This window comes from Aquila chrysaetos, chromosome 10, assembly GCF_900496995.4.
Source record: "Aquila chrysaetos chrysaetos chromosome 10, bAquChr1.4, whole genome shotgun sequence".
Taxonomy (NCBI): Eukaryota; Metazoa; Chordata; class Aves; order Accipitriformes; family Accipitridae; genus Aquila; species Aquila chrysaetos.
Window position 1 is genome coordinate 36197721 of NC_044013.1, and position 17076 is coordinate 36214796.

At 49.4% G+C, this 17076-nt stretch overlaps 1 protein-coding gene across 4 annotated transcripts in view; it reads right to left on the reverse strand.

Annotated features, from left to right (window-relative positions):
* Positions 1-2084: 2084 nt before the first annotated feature.
* AP2B1 (adaptor related protein complex 2 subunit beta 1) overlaps positions 2085-17076 on the reverse strand; it is an 82504-nt gene continuing 67512 nt past the window's right edge. For all 4 annotated transcript variants that reach the window (XM_030027490.2, XM_030027492.2, XM_030027491.2 and 1 more), the window contains 4 exons: positions 15020-15104; positions 14203-14289; positions 5515-5669; positions 2085-4424 (listed from right to left, as the gene is read on the reverse strand). In XM_030027490.2, coding sequence (XP_029883350.1) covers positions 4350-4424; positions 5515-5669; positions 14203-14289; positions 15020-15104 — 402 coding nt within the window. In that variant the 3' untranslated portion in view covers positions 2085-4349. The remainder of the gene's footprint in view (positions 4425-5514; positions 5670-14202; positions 14290-15019; positions 15105-17076) is intronic.

The window sequence follows — 17076 nt, forward strand, 5'->3', positions numbered from 1 at the left end:
CTGTGTCTCACATTACACCCAGGCTTTCAGAGATTTGGAGCTTATTTCCCTGCACAGCTGCCTGATACTTGCAGCTAGGGAAATATTTACCTGTCCCTGGGGGTTATTACCAGCTCTAGATGCTGCTCTTCTTCCACAGCCCCCCAGCTCCGGTTCCCTGCATCGCCATAAAGCAGCCCTGAGCCCTGAAATATTTCTGGGAGAGGGCAGGGATCGCGGCTGCATATGAACTCGCCTGCACAATTCAGGCTCCAGCCTCGGGGCTATTTTTAGCAGTTCCCTCCGAGATGCTCTTCACTTGCAGTTTTATTTGTGAAATTTAATATACGAGGGAGGGGGGAGGGGAGCGGGGCTGGATCCTGGCACGTCCCCGTTGGCTGGGAAGCTTATCCCAGTCTCAGTGACAGGAGACCGATGCAAACCTAAAATCATCCGTCAACGAGCTCCCATGTCCTGGCGTGCAGTCAGCAGCAGGGGACAGGCAGAGCTGATGGCTCGGGGGGCTGCGGTCAGCCCCCGCCTCTGCCACAGCCTCCGAAATCCTCAGACCTCCAAAACGCCTCTCCCCACACTTCATCGTGGGCGCAGGGACCTGCTGTCACCCGATGCTGGCCCTTAGCGCACGCACTGGCACGGAGCAGGACGCGTGCGAGGCCGGCAGGAGCAGCGGGGATTTTGGGGAGCCCGCCCAGCACAGCAGGGCTGGTCCCATCTCCAGCCAGAGCAGCAAGGAGCAACCTGGGAGGTCCCTGCCCCACCGTGTGAGCCTCAGGACCAGGGAAGGCTGTGGGGACCAGCCGCTCCCACGGCAGCTTCCAGCCCAGGGAGCGTCACCTCTGTCCCCTGAGCTCCCAGCACCGGAGGCTAACAACGCAAATGATGCAAACCCAGTTTGCAAGGTACAGAATGGCCCAGGGCTGGTGCGTCCCCGTTTACAGGGCGTGAGTGTGCTGCAAATCCAGAGCAGCAGGAAAGACCTATTTCTCTCCGAGGAGCCCCCGGCAGAACGGGGAGGGAGAAACCTTTCCCTTTGCCACGGGACGTGAAGGGAACAGCAGCCAACACGGCAGAGCCCTAAGCATCTTGCAGCAGCTTTTGTTCCTGTGGGGCCAAATGCTGCCCCAGACCCACCCCCAGCACCACGGCAGGAGCAGACCCACAGCGGGGAACGACAATCCAATTCCATCCCATCCCCAACGGCTGGACACGCAGCCATCCCAGGCACACCAGGGAAGCACAAAGGGACACAACAGCAACATCAGTGACCCCAAACCAGCCTGTCACCGTTGCTGCTAGACACATACACCAGCTTCTAATACAAAAACATCCCAGCGCAGAACATCATGGGCTGATACGGTACCTGCCACTCCAGGTCCTCAGAGGGTGGAAGTTACCTAACTTTCAAGTGCTGCTAAGCCAAGGCTGGGCAGGGGCAAGGGAAAGAGTCGCTCCGCTCGAGAGCAGCACTGCCCAAACCTGCTCCTTGTGTTGTTGCATTTCTGGCCACTTTGAGCACTGACTTTGGGTCCACCTGAGCTTGGCTCTGGCCCTGTACAGAAGTTTTGCAGCCCAATCCATCGTGCCTGAGACAGGACCAATGATGGCAAAGCCCTCTGGGAAATGCCAGCACCAGACCAGAGCAATCCAAATGCATCACCGACTCACACGACTTTACCATTTCACCGCAGGGTCACATTACACACAGCCCACCTGGGGCCCAGAAAGGACTAAATGGGTACATCCATCTTCTGCTCCTCAGCAGAGGCTGTCCGTGCCAAGGTGCCAGTGCCCCCTGCAAGCCAGGACCCTTTTCCTGCTGCCCTTCAAGATAAGAAGACAGCAACAGCCAGAGGCAGAGAACCAAGGATACCTGCTACCTCCTCACCCTGCAAGCCCCTATTTTGGGGTGTTTCCACTGTAGAAGAGAAGTGGCTGGCGAAAAGAGGACAAAAGGCTCTTGGTGAGCAAACACCCTCCTTTCCACCAAATCCAGCCTTCAGCACTGCCTGCTCCCATGGGCAGGGCCAAAAGCAGGAAAATAGGATCCTCTCCCCAGCCCCACAGAGCCACACACAGCCACAGCATCGTGGAAATGAGTTTATTGACGCGGACGGCAGGTAAAGCCTGAAGAGCAACACAACTACGCGGCGAACACTCGAACGAGCGGCGCGGCGGGAGAGGTGGGCGAAAGGCCACCGACCGAGCCCAGGCTCTGCCCTGCAGCGCAGAAACACCCACACGCCCGAAAAGCTGGGAAGAAATTTGGCAAGAGAAAGGGGTGCTCAGCAACCCCTCCCTGCGTCGAACCTACACTGGTTGTTTAGTGGAGGAGGCTCAAGTGTTTGTTCCTGACCCTGTACCATCTCTTCCCTGCCCCGACACAGCATCGCACTCAGTGCCACTGGTGCTTCCTTAATTGCTCTGTTAATGATTTTTGCGGTGCACCCGCAGGGCTTGGAGCAAATCACCTCCCAGCACACGTGGGCAGGGCTCGAGGGCTGGATTGCTCCAGCTCTGCCCCACTTTTTCTCAGCCAGAGCACAGGGGTTCCTACACTGGGACACCACCTTCCTCAGGGTCCTGCAGCTCCTGTGCCCCGCTGGAGTCTTTTCCAGGGCATTGTGACCTTTTCCCAGCACTGGCTTCTTGGTTGCAGACAGTGCCAAAGCCCTGATGAACCATCTCCCACCGTATAACATTTATTGACTTTGAGTGTGGCATCTAAAAAGACAACATGGGGGTTGCTATGCATAAGAGCTTTGCTCGCTGGGGAGGAGATGGCATCAAAGCATGCTGGGGAGGGCGAAGCCGTTCTGGTTAGTGGCTTGGTTTAAGCAGGACAAGCTATGGATGGAGCAAGGACATGCAAGAGGCTTTGCTTTCACTGCTGTTGCTGCAGCACTTAGTGGTTGCAATGTGGTCAGTCCACAGCCAGGGAATGGAAAGGGAAGCAGTCCTGGCCCTAAGGACAGGTTGGAAAAGAGGGGCCAGGGCATGGGGCTGCTCGGGACAGGGGGTGAGAGCAGGAACCCGACTGGCCCTTGTTACCGTGTACCTCTGGGCACAAAGAGCCAAGCTGCAACTGGAAGAAATGCTTCCACGATCTGCTCGACTCTCAGCCGAGCCAGGATCTGAAGCCCCTAGGCAGGCAGGGTGCAAACACCGCTAAGCCCAAAGCATCTCCCATCACACCACAGCCTGGGTTTTGGGAGACAGCACGGGAACAGGGAGAGCTGCTCAACTACCCGCAGCACCCTGGGACACTGCCAGCAGCAGCCCCTCTCCATAGGGGCATGGCTGACGCCCGCAGCCCCGGCGAGGAAGCAGCACTGCCACGTTCAGATTTATCACCGCATGCCTTGGGGATTGCCAGGGGTTAGCGCAGTGCCGGGTGAAGGTGGCACAGCTCGGAGGATGGCCGAGAAGGCAGTTTGGCCATAGCAGGCACGGAAAGAACAAGAAGAGGGGCTGGGGATGGGTGAGGATGCAGAGACCATACCTGGAGCTCTGGCAACGGCCGTTTGCTCTAAGAGCGGGCTCGTTTCCTTCATTTCATCCACCGCTGTCCCGTTACCAATCTAGGTCTGCAGCTCCTCCCCACGCAAAAGCAGCCTCACTTCTCAAATCAGCAGCTAATGAGCCAGGGAGATGGTTGGAGTGAAAACACACCATCAAAAAGCAGAGCTGAGTCTGCCAGCACAAGTGTAATAAAAAACCCCCTCTCTTTAGGGCTCCATCCGCCTCCACGGACCGAACTGATGGCTCTGTTCCTAGTTCCCCGAGGCTGTGCTCACCCTGCTAGAGCCCGACGTCCCTGCAGGGCTCCCAATACTTCCTTGGAATCACCTTCCCTTTAAGCCAATTACAATAGAAAAACTCAAAAAAAAGTATAAAAATATAAAATAAAGTGCAGTGTTATGTTTTCGACACTTTTGCCTTGTTTTAATGAGCCGACGTGTGGTTTTTGCTTGGTTTTTTTCAATGAGCGGTATTTTACAAAATTGTAACTACGCCTAAAGCCATTTAGAAAACACCGAACATTGGCACAAAATGGAGAAGCCCACAAGAACGGACAACGAGTGAGGGGTGAGGGGGACGTGGGAGTAGTTGAAGCAGTGGTTACAAACTCCATGGACGCTAAAAATATCAAAGGGGTTTGTTCCCTATCATCATTAGCACGTGGATACTAATTGCTACCTTGTTTAATCAGTGCCTTTGACTGAAATCCTACACATGAATACAGCTGCTTCCAGTTAAGAGTGCTTTTCCCCGCGCCAGTGGTGAAGGAGGATCTGGGGACCCCTTTCTCCCCCCTCCTTCTGCAGGGTGAGGCACAGGCTGATCTCCTGTTAGTTTTTCAAGATGGCATCATAGGCCTGGTAGATGTACTGGGACACTTCGGGAGCTCGGCATTTCAGGGAGAGCTGCGGAGAAGAGAGGAGAGGTTAGCGGTGGTGCAAAGGAAGGCAGGAGCTTTCTACCATCTCCACAAAAGCAACTGGAAATGTCTGACCTACAGCATGGGTTGGACAGATCATGGACGTGGCTGATGACAGTCACCCAGAATATTTCTCCTGGGTACTGCTTTCTTCATCACCAACACCAAACTGCCTTTTCGGAGCTTGCTACAAGCAGGAGGAGATACATGAAAGCAAACTCCCACTGTGGGGTTCCCGAATCCCTTAACAAATGTAGGTGCCTCTGCAGGCATGAAAGAAGGGGACATTGCCCCAAACTCCGAGACAAGGGGCTTACTTGCCCTCATGTTGTAAATCACAGCACTAAACCTGGGGGCTTCTAATGATTTGCTGCTCAGTCCTGACAGACGCAAACTTGGCTGTCACCCCTCTCTAAAGCAAGGATCAGGCTGAGATGAGGCTTCCGGCATCAATCCTTGTGCAAACACTTTAAATCATCTTCCAACACTCGCTTTCACCCCGCAGGTCCCCAGACCATGGATTTCTCTTGAAACTCCTGGAACAGCTTCCAACAGGAGATAAATCCTCTAATACCGGGATGCTCAGACACACAGGTCCTCAGAAGGGGAGCAAAGGGAACAGCTATACAGGTGCACAATGCAGGACAGACCGCACCTTCTCACCAGCCATAGGCTGATGCCAGCACAAGGCCAAAGAGCCTCTGACATCCAGACAGCCGGTCTCCGCTGCAGGAAAGCAGCAGGGCATAAATTTCTCCTTGTTTATGAGAGGGGGAAGGGCATCCTGGCAATGCTTTCTCGCTAATGTCTCTTGGCTTTATCTCTGGGTAACCTTGGCAAGTAACTGCTCATTGCTGAGTGGGCACTATCCCAGCTCACTGGTAACAGAGCAGTGTAATTCTGTTGTTTCTCGCTTCTTTCCAGTTCAGTGGGCCTTCCTAACCCCTCAGTCAAATTAACAGGATCTCCACCAAAACAAGCACGTTAGGCAAAGCAGGGAGAAATCGCTCTGCACGCGAGGCGAGTTAGAAGGATCCCAGCCTGCGCCACGTGCCCTCCGCAGTCCGACACCTCACCGTGTAGTTCGGGTTCCCTGGCTGAATGCGAAGCTCCGCCAAGATCCAGATGCCATTGGTGAGTTTCAGAGACTGGTAAAGCATGTCCTGACCCTCCACGTTCCTCTTGGCAATGGTGTAGACATTGTTGTTCTGCAGTTTGCTGGAGACGGTGTCTTTGGAGAGAAGAAAGAAAAACACATCTGTTAATTCAGATTCATCATCTGAGAAGACAGGAGAGCCCAGAGGAGCGTTCCCAGGATGCAAGCGCACAAGGAAACACTGACTTCTGTCCTAGAGTTTTCCGTGGGGACAGGAGCAGACATGACACAAGGAGAAAAAATTCCAACTTGCTTCCAGGGACCCATCTCATTCCTTTCAGGCTGTGATCCCTTGTGAAGTATTTGCCCACCTTGCAAGGCTTTCCCTTACTGCTTACTGCTCTGGGTCACTCAGGACTTGCTGCCTTTATCAAGGCGAGAGTCTGCAGCTCAGAGGGTAAAAGGACTCTGCTCTATCTATAAACCCCAACAAGCCCCAGGCAGGCTAACCTGGAGACAGCCAAAAGTCAGAAGACAAAGGTGGAGAAGAACAAAGATCACTGCCTGAAGCTTGCTTGGGTACCTGCTTCTGAGGTCCTGTCCCGACCACGACAGCTCCCTCCTGCTTCCCCCCCTCTCACGCACAGACACCCCTGGCCAAACCAATGTTCTACAAGGTAGTAAAAATCCTTTCCTTTTTTTTTTTTTTTTTTTTTTTTTTAAAGCAATTGGTTGAAAGGATAAAAACCCACAGACATCTGTCTCTAGACATCATAGGGCTGCGATACAGTTTTAATACACTGTATAACCTCAGCACTCGCAGAAGATGTGTGATTTCACCTGGAGACCTGTATGGATGTAACCATGACACACGTTACTTCTAAGGGACCTTTCAAAGAAACAAGAACAGAGGCAAACATGCAGAACACAAAGATCCAAACCAGTGGCTTCTAGATGCCAAGGTGTTTCTCAGCACAGCACAGAGCAGAGCAAGCCTCAGTCTTTTGATGCCAGTAAAAGGGGAACATTTGCACTTTGGGTGGAAGGCTCAGGGAGGAGGACTCCACACTTGATAAGCATCACTGGCAAATTCCCATTCCTGGTGCCCAACAGGAGAAATTTAACTTGTTCAAGCTCTCTGCTGGAGAGCTCTGGGTGGAACACCCTGTCTATGCTGGGCCATTATCAGCAGGTTAGGCACTTTCAACAGAAAGCAAAGGAGAGAAGTGGCCTTAACCCAATTTGCACTGAAAGCCAAGAGACTGGAAATGTGGGATCCATTTCAAGGAGCGCGAGGAGCAGGACAGCAGCGTAGAAGCAGCACAAAGCGACCGTGCAGCTCTAATCCATCCCTGCACCTACAAACACCGAGATCTGCTGGCATCAGTGCTGGATTTGAGAATGGACACAAGTTGTGCTGGTGCATGGAGGGATTAGAGAGGGGACAGCAGAGTCTGTTCACGCACCAGGGAACGGTAGAAGCAGGAAAGAAAAAGGCCCCAAAAATCCGTACACTGATGCAGAGACTTGGACCCGCTGCCTCTCGCAAGGGCAGTGTTGATAACCAGAGCTGCGGAGCAGCTCCATGGGCAGCCTGGACCCTCCAACCATGGCTGGGCTGAACCCTTTTGCTCCCCAGGCTTCAAAGCAGCTCCATGCAGGTTGAGGAGGGTTCAGGCATCCAGCTACCCAGACACACTCAGATTTAGGTTTCCTCTCTTCCCCAGTTACTATGGAAACCGGCAGATATAAGTAACTAATGAGATCCTTTGCTTAAAAACCCTCATTCCCTCTGTCTCCTCCTCCCACCTCTACTCCTCCTCTATACAACAAACTCATCCAGATTAGGGAAACGGGCGAGGCAGAGCAGTCCCCTCCTTGCAGGGAGCGTGGCTGGGAGAGACCCGCGCTGGAAGGACATCACCCACTAGGGATGAAGCCCAAAATCCCATCTCCTCGTGCCCTCCCAGCCGGCGAGAGCAGCCTCTGGGGCTTTGCGAAGGCACGATGTTTAACGCAAGCGCCGGCTCGGAGAGCGCGTCCTTGTTTGCAAGGGATGTTGGTATTAAATGTGATTTTGTTTGCCTAATTTTAACATGCTGTGCTTAAATCTCACCGGTCTGAAGCCCCTCTGAACATGTATCCTGGAAGTGGAACTGCTGGCAAGGGTTCGAGACTTTCTCCAGCAATCTTTATATCTGCCGGCAGCAGTCTCCCCCTCTGCTGTCAGAGCAAAGGCATTCCCCAGGAAGCCTGGGTGCAGGGTCAGAAGCAAGGCTGCAAGCGGGAAGCTGTAATTTTGGCAGCTGTGGGGCTGCTATCCCATCACACGGTGCGACGGCAGAGGAGGGGAGCGCTCCTGCTGCCTGGGGAGCTGTGCTTTGGGGGCACAGAGGGCGAGACGGGGCAGCAGAGCAGCTGCTCTTACACCAAAGCCTTCAACCGTGCCATGGCACCTCTTGCAATTTAAACAGCCACTGCCTCTGCCGGGGGAAGATTTCTGAGCAGGGGTGTGCTTGTAGAGGGGTACAGGGAGGGAAACCGAGGCAGGGCAACTCCTAAGAAAGCCTGTTTTCTGCCTCTCTGTCTGACCTCAGTTACCCTCTGAAGAATACAAGAAACCCTACCAAAACATACCCTCTTTCAGCCAGACACCCAGAGCAATTGTGAGCAGGCTGGAGTGCTGACGCTTGGCTTGCCTGACTCCTCCTGCCCCCTCTCTCGGCACTGGCTTGGGGACTGGTGAGAGCCTACCCCCTCTCCCCCCAGGTAGCAGCTCCCATCCCTCCTGTGTTCCCGAGTGTCAGGATTTTGGATTTTGGAGATCGGGCAGAGTTGCTAAGCAACAGTGCCAGGCTGTGCCTGGCTGAAGGCAGGACCGCTAATGCCATGTGACAGCACAGCCTTTCAAAAAAAAAAAAAAAAAAAAAATTAAAAAAGGCAGATATTTGCTGGGAGCAGAGAGCTGAGGCCAGCTCTGAACGGAGCTGCTGGTTTCCGAGCGAGAGCGCAGCATCCACCGAAGCCCTGGTTAGTGCCCAGCGCAGGCAGGAGGAGGGCTGAGCCGCACTGCCTGGGCACACGTGGAGTCTGGTGACTCTGCAAACCAGAGCCACACGAGTCCTTCTGCAAGACGGCACAGTCTACATCTGACCTTGCTAAGCAACTTTCTGCAGGGCTTTTTCTTTTGGCTCAATGATTATTCTCAAAACCCTCTTGAAGCACAGTGTAAGGATACAGAAAGATTCCCCCATCACCAAGGCCAGGAAAGCCTCTGACATCAGTCCATCTTTCAGTGTTGGGTTTTTTTTTGATGTGGTTTTGTTTTTTTATTTTGGTGGTTTTTTAGTTGTTTGTTGTTTTTTTTTTTCCTTTTCTTTTGCTTTTTAAACAGAATTCTTTACCCTACCTCAGTCCAACAACTAAATAGCACACATAGAAAAACACAGGCACACAGGGAAGAACAGCTGCACAAGGTCTCTTCCCTTGCACTGAAGTAATCCAATTCTTTTCAACAGCACTTTCCTTCTGGGTAAAGCAAAGGACGTGCTTAAATCTTCTACCCATACAGCATAAGAATTTCACTTCTGAACTCAAACAGCCAAGATGACCAACTGGCAACAACAGGAGTTTCACAGAGGACACGCACAACTCAGAATCAGCATCGACAATATACCTTTTCTGAACTTGGACCTTTGTGGCATTTTGCAACAAGCACTGGATCTCAGGAAGTAAAATTTAATGACTATATTTTATGCTGTGGTAGCTGAAAACATCCCCATGCCATTTCTAGCAACACCTGAAGGGTTCTGAGCATCCAGCCAAGAACTGCATTCAAATACGAAACGCATCTGCATACTCTGATCCAGTGGGGAGGCACTTTGGTCAATATTATGACAGTACATTCACTTCCAAGACATGTAATATGCATGGATTCTATAATTTATTAAATGATCAGGTTACTAGATTTGCACATACAGAAAAAAAAACCTACCGCACATACAGAACCCCCCCCCCACCATACCAAGGAAGCTTGCGTATGATTGTCCCCCAGGTTGTTAGAGCAAGAAAATCCAATTTCTCTTTGTTCTAGCATTAGTAAATTACTCAGGGTGGGGTGGGGGGGTGGGGTGGGCAGAGAGAAACAAAGCGACCACTGCATATCAATAAAGCCATATTTAACTCCGAATACCAAAGTTGTTGTTTCACACCAAATTGGGGATCAGTAATAAGCAAGCAAAACCAAAGTTCCTAGAACTGCTGAACAGCACAGCAACTAATTGCCTCCTGCTTAATGGCATTCAATCTCCATGTGCAAGTCAGCTTGTCCTCTTTCACTCTGTGGGTTTGGGTAAGCAGAATTCTAAAAAGGAAAAACATTTAGCTAACCTGATTTGCATATCTTAGCTTAATGTAGTGGTCCTTTAAAATTTAATCAAACTTAGGATGTTGAAAAACGTGCGTAAACAAGGCAAACTGAGCTTTAGCACGTGTTCAGTTGCAGGGAAACCTCAGTTGGTATAGTTGCACCAACAGCACCCTGATTATTTGAGCTATAACAGTCTAGGCATTTATTTTCATGCACTAGATTCTTATATTTTCATTAAAAAACTCAAAAATCAATTAATTTAGCACTGGATTCATAAGAGATGAGAATGCTGGGGTATAACAAGGACCTTGTGTTTTCATTACAAGTTGCATTTCTGAGTAAGGTTTTCTCCATGGAACTATTAAAACCTCTTCCTAAGAGGCAGATGCATGAAACAGCTCTAATGAATTCATCATGTGCAGTGCATCCTAAGTACACCCTGGCCCCATGATACAAGTCCAGAGAGACCTGCTCCTTCACAGCCATATGGCTCCAGCCCTAAAGAACAGCCTCAGGGCAGTGCCAGCTCTCACCGCTGGGAACCTGAGCCCCAAATCCCTCATCCAGAATTAAGCACTCATCTCTCACTGAGTCACTGGGAATCGTGGGAATACCTTCAAGTGTCCAGGACTTGGGTTTGGGGATGGGTTTTTTTGTTGTTGTTTGTTGGGGTTTTTTTGAAACAAAGATGCTGGAGACAAGGATCAGAGTGGCAAGTTATGACCATTTAAGGGTACCTGCTCCTCAGCCTGCAGCCTGGCACCTTATCCTAGGTTTCAGCTTGTGGTGCCATGGGCTACCCACAGCAGCCAAGATTTTCTGGTTGTTCTGTGCCCTGTTATGGGGTGAGCTGCCAGGGACAGGAGCTTTTTCTGCCATCCCGGTCGCAAACCATCAAAGCTCAAGTCAATCCTATTTGGCTTGCATCATGGGCACAGGATGGTCCTTTTACCTACAAAGGCCTGGGAGCACAGACTCACTCAGAAGTATCTCCACTGATGGACTGTTTATCTCCTTTTTGTTTGAAGGAACAAAACAAATTATCTGGGGAAAAGCCTGCAGTTTACACAGGAGGTGCTGTGAGGTGACTTGCACAGTGACAGACAGCCAGCCCTGGATGTGCAAGAAATGCACAAACTGCTTTCTTGACAGATAAAATCCCAGCCCCCTAAAACCCCCTGTTCCAAGCTCATTTCACTTTGGTTTAAAGAAAAAGAAATTCAAATTTCAGTTTCTCCATTGAAGAAAATCAGCATCCCCTGTTTAGCTGCTCAGTAGGGCCTCCTGCATGTCTGCACATAGCTTCAGCCCCACTTCTCACACAGTGCAGAAACAGCGCGGATCTGAGCACTTAGGAAAGCGAAGGCTCTTTGCAGCTAGGAGAAGAAAAGCCAGGCACCAAGGGTGCAGGGACCACAGCTCTGATCAGCTCTCTGCCCAGCAGCAGCCGCACGCTGTTCGGGACGCTCTGCTCCATCTGTCCGACGCCTGCTGCAGCCGTGCGGCTCTATTTAAGTGGCTGGTAGCGCTGCGATTAGGGCACATCAGCTGGGAGCAGAGGTATTTTTAGCTCACAGCTAAATTCGCATCACTGGGCCGGAATCGGTTAGACCGAAGCATGAATGGTGCGGTGCATCCCCGAGCCTCAACAGCAACTCGCCACCCAGTGGGTGGGCTCACGCTAGGCATGAATTACTTATCTGAGCGGATGCGAGAGGAGGGATAACGATTCACACGGTGGCTGCACACCTCTGCAGAGCCGGCGGCGCTTAGAAGCTTTTCGTCTGTGTTGAAGGGTTGCAAAAACCCAGCACCTCCTAAATTTTAGTAAGGAGCCGTAGAAATCTGCGGACTTTGTTCTGCGCAGCTCTGCCATGGCAGCCGTTGTGTACCTTATTTTATGCAGTGAGATGAGAGCTGCACGCGGCAGTATTTCATCAGTGAACAATAGAATTGCCGACAGCCCAAGTCGAGAGCTTTATTCTGGTTAGGCATCTCCTACCAGAGAGTCTTTTGAACATGAACCAGTCTCTCCTCCACAAGGATCAAGTTCCTAAAGATTTTATGCCCAGAGCTGCTATTCTTGGAAGAAAGGAGGTGTCTTAAAATAAGGCTATTTTCACTGGGTTTAAATGATCAAGGTTGTGAACCTTGAAAGACTATCACCCTACTGCAGCACATGGCCAGACACGCACCCTTTGCTCTGGTATAAACTAGTAGCAAGATGGATTCAACTGTCATCAGAGCTCATCCAGCTTATTTCACCTCTGCCCTGGTGTGCACCACTAGCCACTTGCCATGCTGTGAGAAGTCTCCATCCCTGGGGATGCTGGAAGCCCAGCCCTCCACAGGGTTTGGGATCTGGCTGATCCTTGTACAGGCGCGGCTTGATGCTGTTAGGATGATCTGTACTAGAGGAGGTTACTGCTTAGATGAAATCAAGTTGAGCAGCAGACTGAGTCAGGGTTGCATTGGTAGTTAAAATACAAGGGACTAAGACAAGCACACAAGATTTCCCTAGTTTTCCCTCCTGCAAGCTATTGGCCTGCTCCGTGCCGAAGCCCAGGTGGTCAAGGAAGGAAACGGCCGGTATAGTCACAAGAGGGAGGAGGTGTCAGCAGCGGAAATACAAAACCAGAAGCTTCAGCGGATGGAAGTGTTTGAAATCTGTTTATGAGACATGACCCACTTTCTACGGCACATAAGCCAAAGAGGCTGGCAGATCCTGCGCACCCCCGAGCATCCTGAGTGACGGATTGTGCTTGGGAGAGGCATTGTGTCCAGGGCTCTGGCTAAAGCACCAAGAGAAGCCTCTTCCCGCCTGAGTCCTGGGAATGGCTGCAGATACCACTGCAGAGAAACTGCCCGGCATTCCCATGCTCTCCCTGCGAGCTAGTAACATGTTCTCCACGGAGTATCACCAGTTCAGGCAGGCCTGAGCAAGCAATCTGGTGCTGAGCTGGCAAAACCTCCCTGAATGGGGAGCATTGCCTGTCACTCCACATTTTCTAACATTTTCTTCCAGAGGGAGAAGGGAGCACAGGCCAGGCTGCAGGATCACCAGTGCTCATCTTCCCAGACCCCGCCTTCGCCCCCAATGACAACCCCCGCTAACCAGCACTGCAACACCCCAGTGCCAAACAAGAGAAGTTACCAATGTTTCTGATTGGAGATGCAAAGAGCTCTGGACAGTGCCGTTAGGGCATGGCAAAGGCAGAAGGCATTACCGGCAGCAGGACTGCAGTGCAGGGGGAGAGGCTATGCCAAGCTCGGTCGGGAGCAGAGGGAGGACTGGGGGAGGCACAGAGGTTATTCTCACTTGAAACCCCACAGTGAAACCAAGTCATAAGGTCCAACAGCTGCTATTTTCTCCCCTCTTGCGTGCTCCATCTTTTACATTCCAAAATAGTAATAATTATGAGTACAAAGAGACCCATGGTTTCTGTCTGCAATTGAAGCAAGAGAGTGTTCATTGTGTAATAGCAGACATGAGAGAATAAAAAGGTTACGGAGTTTGTAATCAATAGGGACACTTTTTTCCTTTGTGAAGCATAGCAGCTTTTGGTAGAATCACTTGGCTCCTGTCCAGAACCTCTTGAACAGGAGCAAAGCTGCTATGCTGGCCCCATTCCACTTTTTTTTACACTCCCTCATCCTTCAGCAGTAGTAAGGTCATACGTACAAGCAGGATGCTCAGAGAGGCAACTAGACAGATAAACACAGAGCTGAATGGGACAGACTATGATCAAAATACATCAATATATCAGCTAACAGCAGCAGACCAAAAGTCTTTCTCACATGGCCTGTCCTCTACAGATGTCAAAACATTTTATAGTGTATGTAGGGTTACTCTTTCACAACAGAAAGAAGAAAGCAGATGCTGAAAGGTGAAGTGACTGGCCCAGGATTATGCAGTAGGTTAAAGTCAGGGCTGGAACACCTTGCCTGAAACACACAGTAGCAGGACAAGATTGCTGAACAGCCCCAACACCATATTCAGCTCTATTTAAAAAGAGCAGTTTTGCAGAGAAGCAAAGTGTGAAAGAGAAAACAAGAATACAAGATCCAGAATGAAAGGAAGAAACAAGTAGGTAAAGTCTAAGATCTGGGATTTTATATGTGCTTTTACGGGGACCCTGCTAAAGTTTTTGACTGAAACAAGCCCTAGGATCCAAGGCTGTTCTGTTCGTAAGTGCAATACCCATCTATCCATTAGCCATAGACAATGCTGTTCATAAGGTGGTGTCTAGTGACTGTACATCAAAAGTGCTCTCAGCATCGTAGAATTAAGCTACTCACCAGCATTCAGGTGACAGTCTTTAATCTGGAACTGAAGCTCATTTTCGTTTGGAATGTCCTTCCATGTTGCAAGGAAGACCTGGCGCTCTAGAAACAAGAAAGACGATCAGCACTCCTGGATCCTCACAGGACCGTAGCATTAATTAATTCACCACAGAATGTTACAAGGTAGACACACAAAAGAGCATTTAGTCACATTTTGCCCTGCCGTGGACAGATCCAGGATTTGCTCCTATAACAACCTCAGTCTCACTGTAAAAGCAGCAAAGCTTTGATGGATTTTGGAACCCCCAAACCAGAGACAGTCTTTACCATATGCGCTGTTTACAAACCAAGAACAGGCGGGATTTGACAAGAAGGAAGGAGATCCACACATTTAGGATTATGTTAGTAAAAAGCTGCTTTTCAAGCAACTTCCCAGCCAATTCCAACAACAGTTTAATAAAGGTGACCAGGAATACACGACTTACAGTAAAAGTGGTATGGGGGCAAATCCTAGACCCATTTGAGTGAATCAAACCCTCAAAAAAAAAAAAAAGTCAAAACAAACACCCCAAAAATCAGCCTCAAAGAAAACAGATCCACCCCTTGTCTTGCAGAGAGAATCAGAGCAGCGGACTTGTGTTTTGGTAACTATTGGAGTTGCAGGACAACAGGGACAGGCTATCAAACTACATCAATTCAGGCTGCTGAGATGCACTGGCATGAAGGTCATGGCCAAGCACACGTGAATCTCAGCCATGGGACAACTGCACCCAGCTGGGCGCTGCAAGCAGTCTGGCTGAAGGAGGCTGACCACAGACCTAAAAGCACTCACCCATTTTGCCATCCTCTACGAAAAGCACATTGAGAGGAATTAGGCAGCTGAAGTAAAAGACATCAATGTTGTTTTTCACAGCCACCTGTTATAGAAGAAACAAAGGGGGTTAAAGTATCTCTATCAGCTGGAAGTCCAAAGGGAACCCAAGATTTTGCACAGCCTCATCGCCTGCCCGCGCACCCTGGACTATCTCTCTGAGCAGAAGCCAGCTCTGAACATGAGACTACCTGGAGAGATGTTACTGAGCTTCCGGGTATTTTCAGACAAGGATCAGTCCCACCCCTCTGTGCTCACTCCATTTTCACTAAAAGCTGCTCAAGCTTCTCCTGTGAGCATTTCACCATGCTGCTTCAGAGCCAGTTGCACTGATGGGGTCACAGCCAGCATCCTTGCTCTTTTCTGCTCTTGTTCAGCCTCTCCCTCCACTCACTTCTTCCACCTCCGAGGTGCATTCATACCTCTTGGCTGCACACAGCTACTACCACGTCTGTCATATTGCACATGAGCTTCTTCATCATCCCTTTTTGCTATCTCACTCTTGTAATTCTCCAGCTTCAAACCCCTGCATATTCTTTATTTTCATCCCCATTTCTTTATTTTTTCACCTCCTTGATTAGTCCTGTCTCAGCCCCGAACACTTTCTAAAAAGCCTGAAGTACGTCTATGGCCTGCACCTTTCTTGCAGCATCTCCCAAGTCTCCTGCCTTTACCTTAGTGAAAGCTATATAGCAAACACATGCAGCATGTTGATTCCTGGAAGAAAGCCCTGCTACAGAGCAATCAAGGCAAGCAAAAAAGATCACTTGACAAAAGGCTTAATTCTCAGTGTCATTAAACTCCACCAGCCAGGGGGATGCACTGGATTGCCTTTTATCACACATGCTTGCCACATTACCGACTAATCTCTGCTAACTCAGAGCAACCTCACTTTCAGTTTTCCCCAGGCTGAGAGCTGACGGTACAGCAGGAGCAAACGGGAGTTCTGAGAAAGTGCACTGTCATAATATAGCACAGAAAAGGTAGCTCTGGGCTTTATTTCTATGCTTCTCACGCTCTCCTCACATCATCCCGCACAGCAATAGCCTGTCATGGGAGTACACTTCAGCAGACACCTGCCATTGCTTGCAACGAAGGAAACAGCCTGTAAGAGAGACCTAGAATCGAGGTTGTGGGGAGCCCTGAATTTCAGGAGCCGCCTGAGCTACTACTTTGAAAAATCCCAGAAGGAATTCTCTGATTTGTCACCCAGCTGAAACACAAACCAGACCATGCTAAATGCTGAGCCAAAGAAATAAATTTGCTGCTACAAAGACTTATGCCAAGACAAACTCCATTCACATTAATAATTACATATATTAGTGTCCTGCTGAGAAAATCTATTGTCCCATAGTGGCAGGTTTAGAAAGACATCCCCAAATGTCAGTAAAAACAGCTGCAGATAGACAAGGGAGGGGAATAAACCAGAGAATTCAAACGCAAGTCAGTTGATTAGACACACATGGAAGCCAGAGGACAAGTGGTAGGAGATCAAGCTCCTGAACAAACTCTTCTAGCAATTGGGAAGGTCCCAGAAGTGCAAAGAACAGCAGAAAGGTAGATGTGACAGTCTGTGGGGTTTCTACTGTCAGCCATCACTAAAGGTAGCAGCTTATATTTAATTCCCACAGCGCAAACCAGCTTAAGAAGGGATTAGTTTAAAGCCCAGTAAAACCATGTAAATGATGGTGCAACCTAGGAAGAAAAAAAAAGAAAAAAGAAAAAAAAGAAAAAAGAAAAAAAAGAAAAAAGAAAAAAAAGAAAAAAGAAAAAAAAGAAAAAAGAAAAAAAGAAAAAAGAAAAAAAAAGAAAAAAGAAAAAAAAGAAAAAAGAAAAAAAGAAAAAAAGAAAAAAAAGAAAAAAGAAAAAAAAGAAAAAAAAAAGAAAAAAGAAAAAAAAAGAAAAAAAAAGAAAAAAAAAGAAAAAAAAAAAAAAAGAAAAAAAAAGAAAAAAAAAGAAAAAAAAAGAAAAAAAAAGAAAAAAAAAGAAAAGGAAGTCATCCTCTGTAATAGGGAGCT